The 16,347-nt window shown below is 39.2% G+C and overlaps 1 protein-coding gene across 1 annotated transcript in view; it reads right to left on the minus strand.

Moving 5' to 3' along the window:
- Positions 1-16,347, minus strand: part of LOXHD1 (lipoxygenase homology domains 1) — a 439,720-nt gene that overhangs the window by 84,407 nt on the left and 338,966 nt on the right. Inside the window, exon 37 of the mRNA XM_030192909.1 lies at positions 5,746-5,954. Coding sequence (XP_030048769.1) covers positions 5,746-5,954 — 209 coding nt within the window. The remainder of the gene's footprint in view (positions 1-5,745; positions 5,955-16,347) is intronic.

The raw sequence follows: 16,347 nt of genomic DNA on the forward strand, positions 1-16,347 counted from the left end.
ATATGCCCTAAACCATACACACCTCATACTCAGTATATTACCCCCTACCACACTAACACAGCACGTACACACACACATTCACACCCCCCTGCCAACCTACTGAGACACATTTCACCACAAGCCTGCCTCCTCCCCCGCCTTCCTACCAAGACAGAAAGCTTTTTATTTTTCTTTCAATCAATCCACGCATGACATGAATTTTTGAAAGATATATTTTTGATATTTGTTATTTTATTAAGGTAATAGAATTATGAATGCTTAAGAGACGTGTGCTATTAGTAGCAAGGGCTGATGCCTCATTTCAATTTATGTTAACACAAAAAACTCTGCTGCCTGTCTGAAAGTTATTTCATAAGGATAACTGAAGAAAAGCTTATTTCATGGTCTAGCAAGGCAGGCATTTGTACTGTAACTCTCACCTGAAGTTATCCTGCATTTCTAAGGCATTCAGTAATTGACTTTCGATAACTGTGTGTAATGAGCTTAATCAACCATTTCCAGTCTGGACAGAAACAAAAAGGTTAGACTCCCTTACGGTAAAATTGTGCTGGAGTATTGATGATCTTTCATAATCAAGGGAATAAAAGGAAACTTATTGATGCCTGAGGCTGAACATTTGCTTTCTATCAAGCTACTTGGCCTGCTGATATGCTTCCCCCCCCCTCCCCTTTTTGCCTTGATTATGGAGACTCATCAATAAGCCAGCATGTTTTTTATTTTGAGTGCATCTAACCTTTTATTTTGTAACAAATTATTGCAGCATTTTGTACAGCTGCATTAAAAATTGACTCTGCTCGGATGGGTGTCCACAGGGTGTGCGGTGCTGTATAAAAATGCCAAATACTCTTGGGGGTGGGAGCATGCTGGGAGGAATCTATATTTTCAATCTGGGTATTTAAAGAGGGCATAACGCAAAACAGTAAAGGGGTTATTTCGTTACAGGGTGCCTATGCGAAAACTCTGAAAAGATGGCCTAATGGTTAGAGCACTGGTTTTGACATCCAGAGGTGGCCAGTTCAAATCCCACTGCTGCTCCTCTTGATCTTGGGAAAGTCGCTTAACCCTCCATTGCTTTAGGTACAAATTTAGATTGTGAGCTCTCTAGGGACAGGGAAATACCCAGTGTACCTGAATGTAACTCACCTTGAGCTACTACTGAAAAGTTGTGATCAAAATCTAAAAACAAATTCTAAGTAGGCTTTTATAAAACACACTTCTACAATGACACCTCAACAGTGCACAGATTACCTTGTTGAGGATTCTGGAACTAAAAATCTCTAGGAAAGGAGCATTTTTAAATTTAGCTCCAACATTGTGGAATGCTGTTCCACGAGTTCTTCAAGAAATGGAACCATTACCATGTTTTTTCTCTCAGGCTTTTCAGATTGCTCTCCCAGAGGAGTTAGTTTAAGTATATATATATATATATATATATATATATATATATATATATATATATATATATATATATATATATATATATAGTCACTCTCTCAAACATACACCCTCAGAGGAAAACCTTGCTAGCATCCGTTTCCTTTCAAACAGAAATGGGCCTTTTTTACTAGTAGATATATATATATAGTATATATATATATATATATATATATACTGTATATATATATATATATATATATGTTTGAAAGGAAACGGGTGCTAGCAAGGTTTTCCTCTGAGGGTGTATGTTTGAGAGAGTGGCTGTGTGAGAGAGGCTTCTGTTCCTGCTGCTGTGCATTCCCCGTGTTGTGCTGATTCGCTGCTCCCTGTATCGTGGCTCCGCCCCTCTCCCTTCTACTGACCAATCTGGTGTGGGTTGTGTGACATCACTATTATCTACTCCAACATGATCCACGGTTCCAGGTAGCCTCAGAATATTGGAGGTGAGAATTATTATATAGGATATATATATATATATATATATATATATATATATATATATATATATATTATATATATATATATATACAGAGCTTCCAAGTTACCCATTTCAGGAGGGAGACTTTTTGGCCAGTCCTGGTTTTAAATTTATATCCCAAAGCAGTGTAGTATTTGTAGTCCATTCTAGTCATTGCAGTGAGTGCTGGTCCCATAATGCACCAGATGAGGTTGGCAGAAATCCAGGACTGGCCAAAAAGTCTCCTGGAATGGGTAACTTGGCAGCTCTGTTTATATATATATATATATATATATTTTTTTTTTTTAAACATAGGATGACTTTTTAAGATGAATTTTACAGTGGGATTGAATGTTCTGATGTGATTGTGCTATTCTATCCAGTTAATGGAGTTCTTTTCCTTTTTAATTTTAAATATTGTAAATTGCTGTAATCACTTTTGTGGATAAGCAGTATATCAGTTTTAAAACAAACTAGAAACTGCTTATGTCGTTTCTGAGTGGCTTCAGCTACATTAAAAAAACCCTGATATTTAAGAGAAAAAAGAGGAATTCCTATGTCTAAAGAAAAGATTCAGTAGCCAATCTTGGTTAGGTTCAATGCCGATACACGCTGTTTTATTCTTTTTTATTAATAATGAGATCTTTTGCATGCATTTGCATATTTCACAGCTCTTATTATTTGACATTTGGAATGCCCTGCCTGGCTGCATAGCATTAGCAGTTATCTCTTCTTTTGCAGAGCTCTTAAAGCATGGCTGTTTTCAAATCATTTTAAGCACTGTTTTAGATTTGGGTTGTTAGTAAATATCTATTGGTTATAAGTTTGTGCAGTGAAGTTTGTAATTAGTTTGATATTGTAATACAAAACTAAAACGAATAAAACCATTTTTCCCTCGAGAGGTCTTTCGCAACCTCATACATTCCGTCGTTCTATGTCATCTGGATTACTGTAACGGAGTTTATGCTGGATGTAAAGAGCAACTAATTAAGAAACTGCAGATGGCCCAAAATACAGAGGCTAGATTGGTTTATGGAAAGTCAAAATTTGAAAGTGCCACGCCCCTCCGAGAGAAACTGCATTGGCTTCCTGTCAATGATCGAATCACTTTTAAACTCTGCTCTCTAGTTCACAAAATCCTATATGGTGAGGTACCGGGCTACATAAGTACATAAGTAATGCCATACTGGGAAAAGACCAAGGGTCCATCGAGCCCAGCATCCTGTCCACGACAGCGGCCAATCCAGGCCAAGGGCACCTGGCAAGCTTCCCAAACGTACAAACATTCTATACATGTTATTCCTTGAATTTTGGAGTTTTCCAAGTCCGTTTAGTAGCGGTTTATGGACTTGTCCTTTAGGAAACCGTCCAACCCCTTTTTAAACTCTGCTAAGCTAACCGTCTTCAACACTTTCTCCGGCAACGAATTCCAGAGTTTAATTACACGTTGGGTGAAGAAAAATTTTCTCCGATTTGTTTTAAATTTACTACACTGTAGTTTCATCGCATGCCCCCTAGTCCTAGTATTTTTGGAAAGCGTGAACAGACGCTTCACATCCACCTGTTCCACTCCACTCATTATTTTATATACCTCTATCATGTCTCCCCTCAGCCGTCTCTTCTCCAAGCTGAAAAACCCTAGCCTCCTTAGTCTTTCTTCATAGGGAAGTTGCCCCATCCCCGCTATCATTTTAGTCGCCCTTCGCTGCACCTTTTCCAATTCTACTATATCTTTCTTGAGATGCGGCGACCAGAATTGAACACAATACTCAAGGTGCGGTCGCACCATGGAGCGATACAACGGCATTATAACATCCTCACACCTGTTTTCCATACCTTTCCTGATAATACCCAACATTCTATTCGCTTTCTTAGCCGCAGCAGCACACTGAGCAGAAGGTTTCAGTGTGTTATCGACGACGACACCCAGATCCCTTTCTTGGTCCGTAACTCCTAACGTGGAACCTTGCATGATAGATCTCATCATCCTACCTCTCAGGAATACTTTCAGGCTCTCCCATTCATATCTTAACCTTCATTATCCAAACTGCAAAGGCATCAAGTACAAATCCACGTATGCTAAATCCTTCTCTTTCATCAGTACTCAGCTTTGGAACTCTTTGCCGAAAACCATAAAAACCATCACCAACCATCTAACTTTCAGGAAATCACTAAAGACCATGTTACTCGGAAATGCTTATCCCATGGCCTCTGCATGTGTCTCCACTTTTGGATGCGCATCGATCTAGAGACATTTTGGACACATTCCCCTTCCCTCTTCCCTCCTGGTTTCCCTACTCCTTCCGTCAATTCCTACTCTTCCCCATTATCACTTGTAGATTTCCCTGCTTTATTAGCTTCATTTTACTGCATTGGTGTTTGCTTCTGTGGTGAGCTGTAAGCCACATTGAGCCTGACACTATTGAGAAACTGTGGGGTACAAATGAGATAATAAATAAATAAATAAATAAATATTCTGATTATTGTTATGATTATGCTTTTTATCATTTTATTTGATTATTATTTGATTTAATTTATGTAAATGCAAACTGCTTTAATGCATTTGTAGCAAGCAGTATATTAGGTTAGGAGTCCTTTTACTAAAGCTTAAGGTGCACTAATGGACATTAGCGTGCACTGGCATATGTTGTGTTAAAAACTGCTATTGGCAAATAATGTACATTATTGCTAAATAAGGCAGCTTGATAAATAGGGGCTTGAAGTTTTCAAAGGATCTGGGCCTGCAAAGACCTATGCAGATCAGTTAGACAGAAAGTGTTACACTGTTAATTTCCCCCTGCTGTTATGTAGCATAAGGGGGGAATTCTATAAAAGACGCTCAAAAATCAGCGCCAGAATAGAACAATGCTTAACGTCAATTCCCATGCCTAAAGTTGAGCACCGGAATTTACGCCAGCTGAAGTTTCAGCACCCAACATGGCATTTCAGCACGTAAATGTTGCTATTCAATAATAGTGCATGCTATGTTTGGAATGCTTATGCCCCTCCCATTTTGAGTTGTGTGCTAGAAGATTTATGGGCAGGGTATTATAGAATAGCATGCAAGACAATGCACACACGCATTCCAATTATTGCCATTTAAGCACAATTATTGATTTTAAGGGTCATTAATTCATACTTGATAGCTTGCTTACCATTTTAGTTGCACATGCATCTTGACACTGCACATAAATTTCAGTGCTGATTTTGGAACCATATATACAATCCAGGGCACCCCATCATAATAGCCCTGACAAAACAGCCTTGTAACAAAATAGCCCTTGACAAATCAACCCCTAACAAAACATCCCTTGACAAAATGGCTCCTCCCACAAAATAACCCTTGACAAAATGGCCCCTAGACAAAATAGCCCCCTAGAAAAAAAATAACACCTCACAAAAAAGATGATAAACTACAAGTGAAATCTTCATTGATAAAGCTCCTACCAGCATTGCATTGTATAAAGCATATATAAATAAACAAAATTCTATAGCTACCAACTGGTATTCGTGATCTGATCTGCTGTTTAAGGAAACTATTCTTCCATCAACATGCTGCCTGATCGGGCCGTTTTGTCAGGGGGGGGGGGGGTAATTTGTCAAGGGCTATATTGTGGGCAGGCCATTTTGACAGTGGCTGTTATGTCAGGGGCTATTATGGCGGGAGCTTTTTTGTCGGGGGCCATTTTGACCGGGTACCAGAATCCAGGAGTAAATGTACTACATATATATATTTTTTTAATTCCCTTTGAAGGAATGGCAGCTTATGTCTGGGAAAACAGAAATTCTTCAATTTACCAAAACTGAACTTGATAGTCATGTCATATCCAGTACATGTTCCACTTTCTTACCTCCATCTTTTTAATCTCTCCTACATCTAATCCAACTACAGAGAACTTTTCCACAGATCCGGGAGCAAATCCTTTCTTTTCTTTTGGGAGATCTAGCCAGAGCCGGGCTGTCTGTACTTTCTGGAGTCCCATAATAATAATATAAACACGACTCTCGGTGCCTCCATCTTTTTCTTGGCCTGTAGTGATGTTAATATGATAAGGAATCACTGTAAAAAAAAAAAAAGAGAGAAAAATCAATCAGAAATCTATCATTACCACAGAGACTGCTCAAGGGCACTATTTATTGGTCTGATCTATGAGTCTCTGCACACTGTGGGGTCCTTTTATAAAGCTGCAGTAAGCATTAATGCATGCTTACCACAGGTTAAAAAGCTCTATTGAGGGGTGCGTTCAGGCATTCCATGTTACTTTTGGGATCAGCGCTCGCTACCCACATGCTACAAAATAGAATTTATTTTTTTAGTACTTGGGGCATCTCTGGGGGTGGAGAATAGTTGTATTTCACAGAGAGGGTGGTGGAGGCATGGAATGGCCTCCCAGTGGAGGTTGTGGAGTCGAGGACTGTGTCAGAATTTAAGAAGGCATGGGATAAGCATGTGGGATCGCTTAGGAAAAGTAAGAGTTAGGGGTTACAGAGGATGGGCAGACTGGGTGGGCAATATGGCCTTTATCTGCCGTCATGTTTCTATGTTTCTGCACTAATCAGTTAACACAGCTACATTGCCGCACGCTAACCGATTAGCATGTGGTTAGTGTGTGAGCCCTTACCGCTTACAAAATAGATGGTGGTAAGAGCTCACGCGCTAATGGCCACATGCTAATGGGGAAATTAGTGCATGGCCATTAATAGGAAAAGGTTGATAAAGCAACAGGGTAATTGCATTAAGACTCGCTCAGGGGATATAGCAATGGCCACTTTTTAATCACTGTTTAGTAAATGGGCCCCTGTGATAATCAAGTAATACACATTCTTTTATTTATAAAATATATTACATGACAGATCATTCAGGGGCTCTTTAACTAAGCTGCGGCAAAACATGGCCATAATGCACCCTTGCGCAGGTTTCCCCCATCCGTTAAGGCCATTTTTGCCGCAGCCATAAGATGACCATTTTTTTTTTCATTTTTTGTATTACTACTACTACTACTACTTAACATTTCTAGAGCGCTACTAGGGTTACGCAGCACTGTACAATTTAACAAAGAGAGACAGTCCCTGCTCAAAGAGCTTACAATCTAATAGACAAGTGAACGGTCGGTCCGATAGGGGCAGTCAAATTGGGGCAGTCTGGATTCACTGAACGGTAAGGGTTAGGTGACGAATGCAGCATTGAAGAGGTGGGCTTTAAGCAAAGACTTGAAGACGGGCAGGGAGGGGGCTTGGTGTATTATTAGCCATGTAGTAATGTTGCCATTAGTATGTGACCATTTAAATAAATTACTACGTGAGCAATTACCACCACCCATTTTGTAAGCAGTAAGGTCATCCTGTGCTAACCAGTTAGCAGTAATTCTGCTCTAACCACTTAGCACACAAGACACAGCGAAGATGAAAAAAAAATAGGTGTCTTGACAGTGCTTGATTAGTCCAAATTTATTGTATAACTTTAGAGACTCGACACAGCTGTGCTTTGGCCAACCGGCCTGCCTCAGGAGTCTTTACAGTCTCTCAAAGACGTCTAGATAAAAAAGAACAATGTTCTATTGACATAAAACCCAGTATGAAAGCTGATATATGGAAATCGATGCTCAAGAAAAAATGCCATACAGGATCGACAGCCAAGCATCGCCTCATCTGTAACTGTCTTACTGCAGCTTAAAATGGCTTACTGTGGGACGTGATGAGGAGTCATGTGGTAATTTTGTAATCTACGCACACAAACCGTACGCTTAAGGTGGTACCACTGGTGTGCATGTATTGTTGTTGCTTGCTCTTTGTGGGCTTCTTTTACAAAGCTGCGTGTCAAATGAGAGGAAGCCCATAGGAATTGAATGGGCTTTCTCTCATTTGCCACACTGAGAATCTGTAGTGCGGCCTTGAAAATGAAGCCCTGCGTTTGTTCCTTGTGCATTTGAGTTGCCTTAGTGGGCATTGTGCAGGGGTGGAGACAGGGTATACCTATGATACACTACACTTGCTGCATCACTCAAGCTAGGCACAGGCCGGGGCCAGAATAAATCCAGTAGGCCGAGGGTGCTCTTTCTCAAAAAATCGGTCAACAGTCTCAGTGTGAAATTTCAACTTACTTTACTAACAGTAACTTGAAAAACTGTTCATAAACTTTTCAACTTGGTCTGTACAATTCAGGGTGCTTTTCTTCAGATGGTCAGCATAGTGCAAAACATAATCTCCACATGATATCAGGGCATTAAACTCTCAGTTCAGTTCTATCTTAATCTCCTCTATTTGCAGCCAGAACAAAGTACTTATCAATCTGCTTTATTTGCAGCCAGGGTATTAGAATGTGGTAATCTCTGCACTGATCCCCCTCAATCCTCAATCTACTACTACTACTTGACATTTCTAAAGCGCTACTAGGGTTACGCATTGCTGTACAATTTAACATAGAAGGACAGTCCATGCTCAAGGAGCTTACTCCACATAATCTCTTTGTTGCTTTCTGTCCCATCCCAGAACAGGGGTCAGTGAGGTGAGGTAGCCCCCACAGTTTGAAGATGTCCAAGGCTTTTGGAAGAATTGTTTTTGCTTTGAGAATCTGTCTGACTAGGGTGAGCACTCAAAGCTGAGGTACCTGGACTGGCAAGAAAGGATTCTGAGAGTCAAGGTGATTGACGGACTGAAGTTTTGAGAATTTGGATTTAGGGTTTGTGGTCTATTTCTAGTGGTTTTGTGAGCATAATGATGAGAAATTTTGGAATTATCCATGCAGAAAGTCTATTTGAGCTTGAAAGAAGCAACATAGGAGGTTGGAAAGTAAGCCTGAAACCCAAAAAACCAGAAGGAAACTACTAGACCCAACCCTTTACCTCCCATAAAAAAGATGAAGTTTATATTATGAGGAATCTAGTCAAAGTGAGTTCTTTAATTACCCTTGTCATACTCTCAATAGCATTCTATTTAGTAGTGATTTCAGTTAATTTATAAGCTTTTATGGTATTTTTTTCACATAACATACAGTAATATCATGATATACCAGTGTAATAAATCCATTGGGTAAATGGTATTACTTCATCATAAAGAATCATAGATCACAAGAAATCACTATAACAACTCTTCTGTTAACTCGTGTGTCTAACTGTACATGCAAATACACTGAATGCAATTTTAATCGTCAAGCAAAGAGAAATAATGAACACATAACTCAGAAAGAACAGAACACTAGGGAACTTATACAGAACATTAGTACCTGCATAAATCTTTGGAGTTTATGTCAAGGCAAATAGCCTTACCAATAATAAACTCTCTAGTAAAAATGCAAATGTGTTTTCATGGTCTAGCATCACTTAATATCAGTTTTTCAAAGCTTAGCAAGGAATAGGATATAATAGATCATCGTGTTTAAGAAACGAGCTTGCCAAGACATTTTGCAGCTTGGTAAGAACGTTTGTTTTAAATTATATTAACTTTATTTTCTGTGATAATTTGCCACCATAAAGCTAAAAATAAGTAATACAGCCCCGCAACTTATAATAATAAGATTAATCCTTTCTCACGTATGCCTTTCATTCAAAAGAATCTTAATGTGCCTTGCCACCTAACACTTAAACATGCATGAAAAAACTTTCTAGGGCGGATACTGTAGCGCTGGTGTGTACCCGGTGGTAATCAGGCAGTGCTACCTCAATGCTCCCACCCGAAATGGTCGCGCTGCAAGTGGAAAATTCAGAAATGGAAAATTCCTGACCCTTGAGAAATTTTCCAAAGCTTCCATCTTATGGTTAACAATAAGCTAACTTTAATGCCAGCAATGCCTACTGACTGACCTATTTGACCCTATGTTCCATTGCAGCCAGCCTAGCCTCATGGTTGACTATCCTTGTTTTCAAGTTTCCTTTGATAACTTGCAGAGCTGTGTGATTGTTCCCTCCGAGAATTCCTCTGTCCTTGAAGCAATCTTCCAAATATCCTTTAAGGAAATACTCTGCTGAGTAGAACCCACCTCCATTTAGCTGTTCTATACATTAGGGATCTGCATTGATTTAAATCATAACACCCTTGCTAGGCATCAAAGCCTAGGAGTCTACTAGAGTGGCTGGGTGGGACGAGGAGTTGACTTAAAGATGCGCCTAATATGGAAGAACCCACACTATTTTCCTTGCTCTGGAGAGCAATCATATGATGAACCATGGGCCCACTCACCCAAATTGGCATGATTTATTATTTCATTTCTCCATAGCAAATTTAAAAAAAAAAGACAGCAGCAAAGAAGTACCTTAGCAGTATAATGCTAAGGGAAAGCAGTAACCAGAAATCATCTTTGTCTACACCACTGGATCTTTCTTTCTCCCTCATTGCTTTCTTATTGATCCAAAGGGGCAAAGCATGCCCTTTTGGGCACCCCCATTCCCAATCTGGCATACATCTAAGCCATAAGCTGCAGCAGTGGGTGATATATAAAGGGTGAATATGTCATGTGACCAGGTACAGCCAACTAGTCTCTTTCAACAAAACACACCAATGTGTTTACTTCTTCCTTCAATGCAGATGTAACAAATGTCTCTTTTCCCTAATATAAACTAGAACTGTCACAGGTTATGTGAGAAACATTGCACAATATGTTGTAAAAAACAATAATGTATGTGACGCCAAGAAGACCCATCATCTAAACCTTGTTTCCACCAGCTTGTGTTTTGCAGACACTTTGGTATCCACCAGGATCTTGAGTGGCTTCGGCACTGGTACATGTGTATCTACAGAGAAGACCCTGCTTTAATCTAGCACATGAGGGAGCACCTCAGAGCCCAATGTAAGTACCACAGACATAGCACCCCTGTAAAAGCTCTGTCCCAGACAAGACCTGAGTATGCAGTTACCCTCGTTACAGTGTGCCCACAAACCCCATATCTACTAGAATGTGTTGCAGCCAACCCCCAATCTATAAGATGACATGAAAAGGAAGAGGGTGGGGGAAGCCCTTTGGATAGCATCCTCCAGCGACCAATAGAAAAGTGCCCAGCATGCCACATACACCTACCTAGCAAACTGCAGCCACTATGGCAGAGGAAATAAAACAGTAACCCCAAACACCCACAATGGGAGTCAAATCCACATCCACTGTATTCAGGGCACACAGCCCTAACTCCTATAGCAAACACATATCTGGAAAAGGAGTGTTGAAGGAGGACACTACACTGACCACAGAGGGTTGTCAACATCATAAGTACATAAGTATTACCATACTGGGATAGACCAAAGGTCCATCAAGCCCAGCATCCTGTTTCCAACAGTGGCCAATCCAGGTCACAAATACCTGGCAAGATCCCCAGAAAAGAACAAAACATTTTATGCTGCTTATCCCAGAAATAGTGGATTTCCCCCAAGTCCAATTTAATAATGGTCTATGGACTTTTCCTTTAGGAAGCCGTCCAAACCTTTTTTCAAAACTCTGCTAAGCTAACCACCTTTACCACATTTTCTGGCAATGAATTCCAGAGTTGAATTACATGTTGAGTGACAGGAGAATTGCTGGATATGGATGGATGGATGGAGGATGCAGGGGAGACAGGAGAATTGCTGGGTATGGATGGAAGGAGGGGGGAAGGGGAGAGAGGAGAATTGCTGGATATGGATGGATAGATGGAGGGCAGGGGAGAGGAGAGTTGCAGGACATGGGTGGATGGAGGGGAGGGCAGGGAAGAGAGGAGGGTTGCTGGACATGGATGGATGGAGGGGAGGGCAGAGGAGAGACAGGAGAGTTTCAGGCATGGATGGAGGGGATGGCAGGAGAAATTCTAGACATGGATGGAGGGGACGGAAGACAGAGGAAGGAGATGCACATGGATGGAGTGGAAGGGAGAGAGAAAAAATGCTGGACATGGATGGAGGGGAGGAAAGAGAGAGGAAGTGAGATGAACATGAATGGAGGGGAGAGAGAAGAAATGCTGGACATGGATGGAGGGAGGAGAGGAAAATGCTGGAGATGGATAGAGGAAAGGGAAGGGAGAGAGAAGAAATGCTGGACATGGATGGAGGGGAGGAAGGAGATGAGTTGAGGGAAAGGAAGAGAGGAGAAAAATTGCACATGGATGGAGAAAATAGGCAGAAGCTGGATCCACTGGACAGTCAAGTCTGCAGAGGACCCAGCTTTTACTTATGGATAGAGGGCAAGAAATGAAGAAGAAAGGAGGAAAGTAAAGAAATAAATGGAAAGGAAGCCCTGGAAACGGAGTTAAGAGGACAGATAGCAGCAGAATCAGATACTTGGCCAGCATGATCAGAAAAACAGTCACCAGACAACAAAGGTAGACAAAATCATTTTATTTTCATTTTAGTGTTTGAAATATGTCCACTTTGAAAATCAGGTGCTCAACGTTAAAAGTTTATATTTATTTACTTATTTGTGGCATTTTATCCCACATTAAACATGAATTAGATTGGAACCTGGGAGCATTTTTTTTCCTGGAGAGAGTAATGCATTGCCCCCCACCCCAGGCTCTCTCCCCGACTATAGCCAGCTCTGCAATTTGGGGGGGGGGGGGGCGCAGAGGTGGACAGGGGGTGCAGAGGTGGACGGGGGGCGCAGAGGTGGACCGGGGAGAGAGCCTGTTGTTAAACATTTACCAGCACACCACTGCCCATACCCCACAACTTCCAGAGGCCAAAGATGGGGAGGATCCCTGGAGGGGCTATAGAAGAGCGCATGGAGAGAATGAGTCTGGAAAGTTCAGATGTAGTAGGAAGGTGAAAAGCAGAAAGTGAACTAGAGAGCAATGACTGCTGGAGAATGTCAGGATCTGAAGGGGGAGACGGTAAGGAAGGGAGAGAAGAGCGAATGGAGGTGAGTTTATTCTCAAAAGCCTGAGCTATGTTTTCTGCTGAAAGAGATGAAGGAATAGACTTGTGGCTAGAACTGCTAGTAAACTGGCAAAGTATCTTGAGAGAGTGATCCACCTAAGTGGATGAACACAAACTCCCACGTGAAAATAACAGTACAAAAAAAGAGTGGGAAATGGACCAAAGAACCACTTTATTCAATGACTCGACACAAAAAAACTGTGTTTCGGCCAGAAGGCCTGCCTCAGGAGTCTAAAAACAACAAAATATTTAAAAACATCAATTCAAATAAACAAACAAAAATAAGCATTTGATAACATAAATTGAAATAAACAACAAAATTAAGAAATAATGGTAGGAGATTATACATCAAAAAAGTTTTTTAACAATATATATCTAAAGTGAAATTATCTAAAGTAAAATGAAATTATAAGTATGGAGAAATGATATATATAAAGATATACATAAACAATGCGGAATAATAAAATGAACTTATATGGTCTAAAAGAGATAACATGAGATAAAAGGCACATATATATACATATATAATTATATGTCCATATGCGGGGACTCTATATGATATAACAGATAAAAAAACATACTGATATATTATATTGTAGGGTGGTAAGATCAGATCGAATCCTTAAATTAAGTTAATGTGTACAAATGTAGATCTGTGATTAAGACAAAGAAAGTTAGAAAAAAAAAATATATATATACATATACATACATACGCATATATCCACATCTATATACATATATATACATACACATACATATTGTGTGTCTATGTATTTTTGAATATTATTACAAAGAATATTATTATTATTTAGCCATGCACACGACACATTTACCAAGAGGGTGTGAAGTGACTGATACAGAAAGTATGAAAAGCAGTGGATGAAAAAAGAAAGAAATAAAGATGTTTCTATAAAGAAAAACAGAGTGACCGACCTTGGTGATCCTTGTAAAAAACTTGGGGTCGGATAGTCTGTAGAGAAAAATAAAAAAATAGAGAGAGGAGAACAAGCATCATTGATACAACTAAGGCTACACCAGAAATATATTGTCTTTTAAAGGAAAAGTCCGCAGGACATTACGTTGTCAATCAAGTAGTGTAGGGCAGGAAGATAAGCACAGTGCTTCTACTGCATGGCGTTTGTGATTTAAATAGGAAAACGTAAGTCAGGGATATATACACAGTGCTGCAACTGCACGGTGTTTGTACTATCGCACAGCGTTTACGGTTATTAACGGTTATTGCGGGGCAGCCAAGTGAGATCACAAAATCAGTAACTATGAACATCTGCAAGCTGTAAAGTATTCTCAAATAAAAACCTAAGGTCGAATGGTCTATAGAAAAAATTTTTTACAATCAAGGTTACACCAAAAATATACTGTACTTTAGAAAAAGGAAATATGGTTTAAATGGAAAACCGTAGGTCAGGGCAGTATGCTCAGTGCTGCAACTGCACAGTGTTTGTACTCTCATACAGCGTTTACGATTATAATATGGCAGCCAAGAAAAAATGCAAAATCAGTGACTATGAACGTCTGCGAGCTATAAAGTGGGCATAATGCAAGTCTAAACAAAATATACTTTGCCTTCTGTCGCTATGAATGTCTCCCGTAGATAAACAAAATAAAGAAATTTTTAGTGCGTTATGTCGTTATAAATATCTTCCATGAACAAGCGGGAGAAAGCGTATTTACCTTGAAAAAGACCTTTATAAAATCTTGTTGGCGAAGCGTCTCGTTATACTTGAAATGACTATGGAAGAAGAAACGTATGTTATAAATGCTATGTTTGGCGCCAAAAGGTAAAGAGAGACGTATTGCGTAAGTATGCTGATTGGATGAAGCATGATCATGTGATGATTAGTGTAATAGAGTGTGTCCAATCAGAGCATCTGAAAAACGGAAGATTGACATAATGGTAGACCAATAATGAGCATGAATGAGCATAAACAAAAAGTAAACGTAAGGATGACGTGTCCAATAAAGGAACGTTGTCAAAAAAGAAAGAGAATGTCATTGTTGCCGAGCGATATGTCTGGTTTCTAAAAAAACGCTGTGAATGTCAAATGACACGATAGATGAAAAAAATGAGTAACGAAATAATAATAAACGCTGTGTTTAAATGAAGGAACAAAGTAGCTTAGATTTGTTGAAAGTTTATTGTAAGAAGTGAAGATTGGAATGGTTGGAGAACGGAGTCTCTATGGAAAAAACTAAAACAAAAACAAAACGAAACGAAATTCGATCTAATGAGGATAAAGAATGCTAATGTGAATGTTACAGTATAAATGTGTATGTGCATGAACGTATGCTATAAAAATAAAATTCCTGATATTAAAAAAAGATGATAAAAAAGATATATATTATTGAAAGGTCAAACGGTTAAGATACATATCCATACTTATTTATCTCCACATATCCATACATGAGATATAGATTGGTATGTATATAGTAAAAAAACTATAATCTAAAAAGAATATAAACATATATGTGCCTTATGGGTTTACAATAAACATTATGTCATCAACGTATATATAAATATAAAAGTACAGAACGAATAGAAATACATATATATATGTGTATATGCACTCATACATGCACACGCATGTCTATGAGATTAAAACAGTGCATCCGTATATAATGTTTAATAATCTATTTTGGGATTAAAACAATGCATCCATATATAATGTTTAATCAACTATTTTGGTCTGAACAATGGAAGAAAAAAACAGAAAAATAACTTCTCTATTGGTGGGATGTTTCTAAGGGCATCATACCTAAACATTGCAAAGGTTAGAAAATTGTTATAGATAGACGGAGAGATCTAGTTCACTATTGAGTCCTTCAGGAGCGAGGGTTTTAAATTCAAAAATCAATTTTTGTTCTTCTCTCAAAAGCTGAGTATCAATATTTCCACCTCTCTTGTTGATTTGTGATGTTTTAAAAACCAAGAATTTAAGATCAGAGATATCATGATTGGCAGTAAGCCAATGGGTGACCAGTGGAGCACTTTCAATTTTTCTATTGATACAACTGCGATGTTCTATCAATCTTGTTTTTATGGCTCTAACAGTCTTACCAATATATAGCTTAAGGCACGGGCATTGTATAATATAAATGACGCATGCAGTATTGAAATCTGAGGTGTGACATAGATGAAAGGTCTGAAGGGTTGTGGGATGCAAAAAAATAGACGTATCCATGGAGTGTTTGCATACACTACATTTACCACAAGGACGGTGACCATGGTGGATTAGAGGTTCTCTTCTTTCTGGTAAATGAGATGGTATTAAATGTTCTTTAAGATTTTTATTCCTTGAATAAGCAACAACTAAGTTTTTGTCTTTAAAGCAGTCTAGATTATCTAAAATATGCCAATTGCGTCTTATTGATCTCTGTATGTCTTTTGCTAAATGAGAAAACCGTAGGGTACATACAATGTCCGGTTTTTCTCTGTGCGTGGTGGATTGTAGTAAAGCGGACCTGTCTTTGGAGAGTGCTTTGGTATATCCGTCCTTAATGCATTTTTCCGGATAGCTTCTATTGGAGAATCTCTTACTTAATTGTTCTGCTTGCATGTTGAAATCTTCAAAACTTGAGCAAATCCTGCATAATCTCAAAAATTG

Source organism: Microcaecilia unicolor, chromosome 2, assembly GCF_901765095.1.
Source record: "Microcaecilia unicolor chromosome 2, aMicUni1.1, whole genome shotgun sequence".
In the NCBI taxonomy this organism is placed as follows: Eukaryota; Metazoa; Chordata; class Amphibia; order Gymnophiona; family Siphonopidae; genus Microcaecilia; species Microcaecilia unicolor.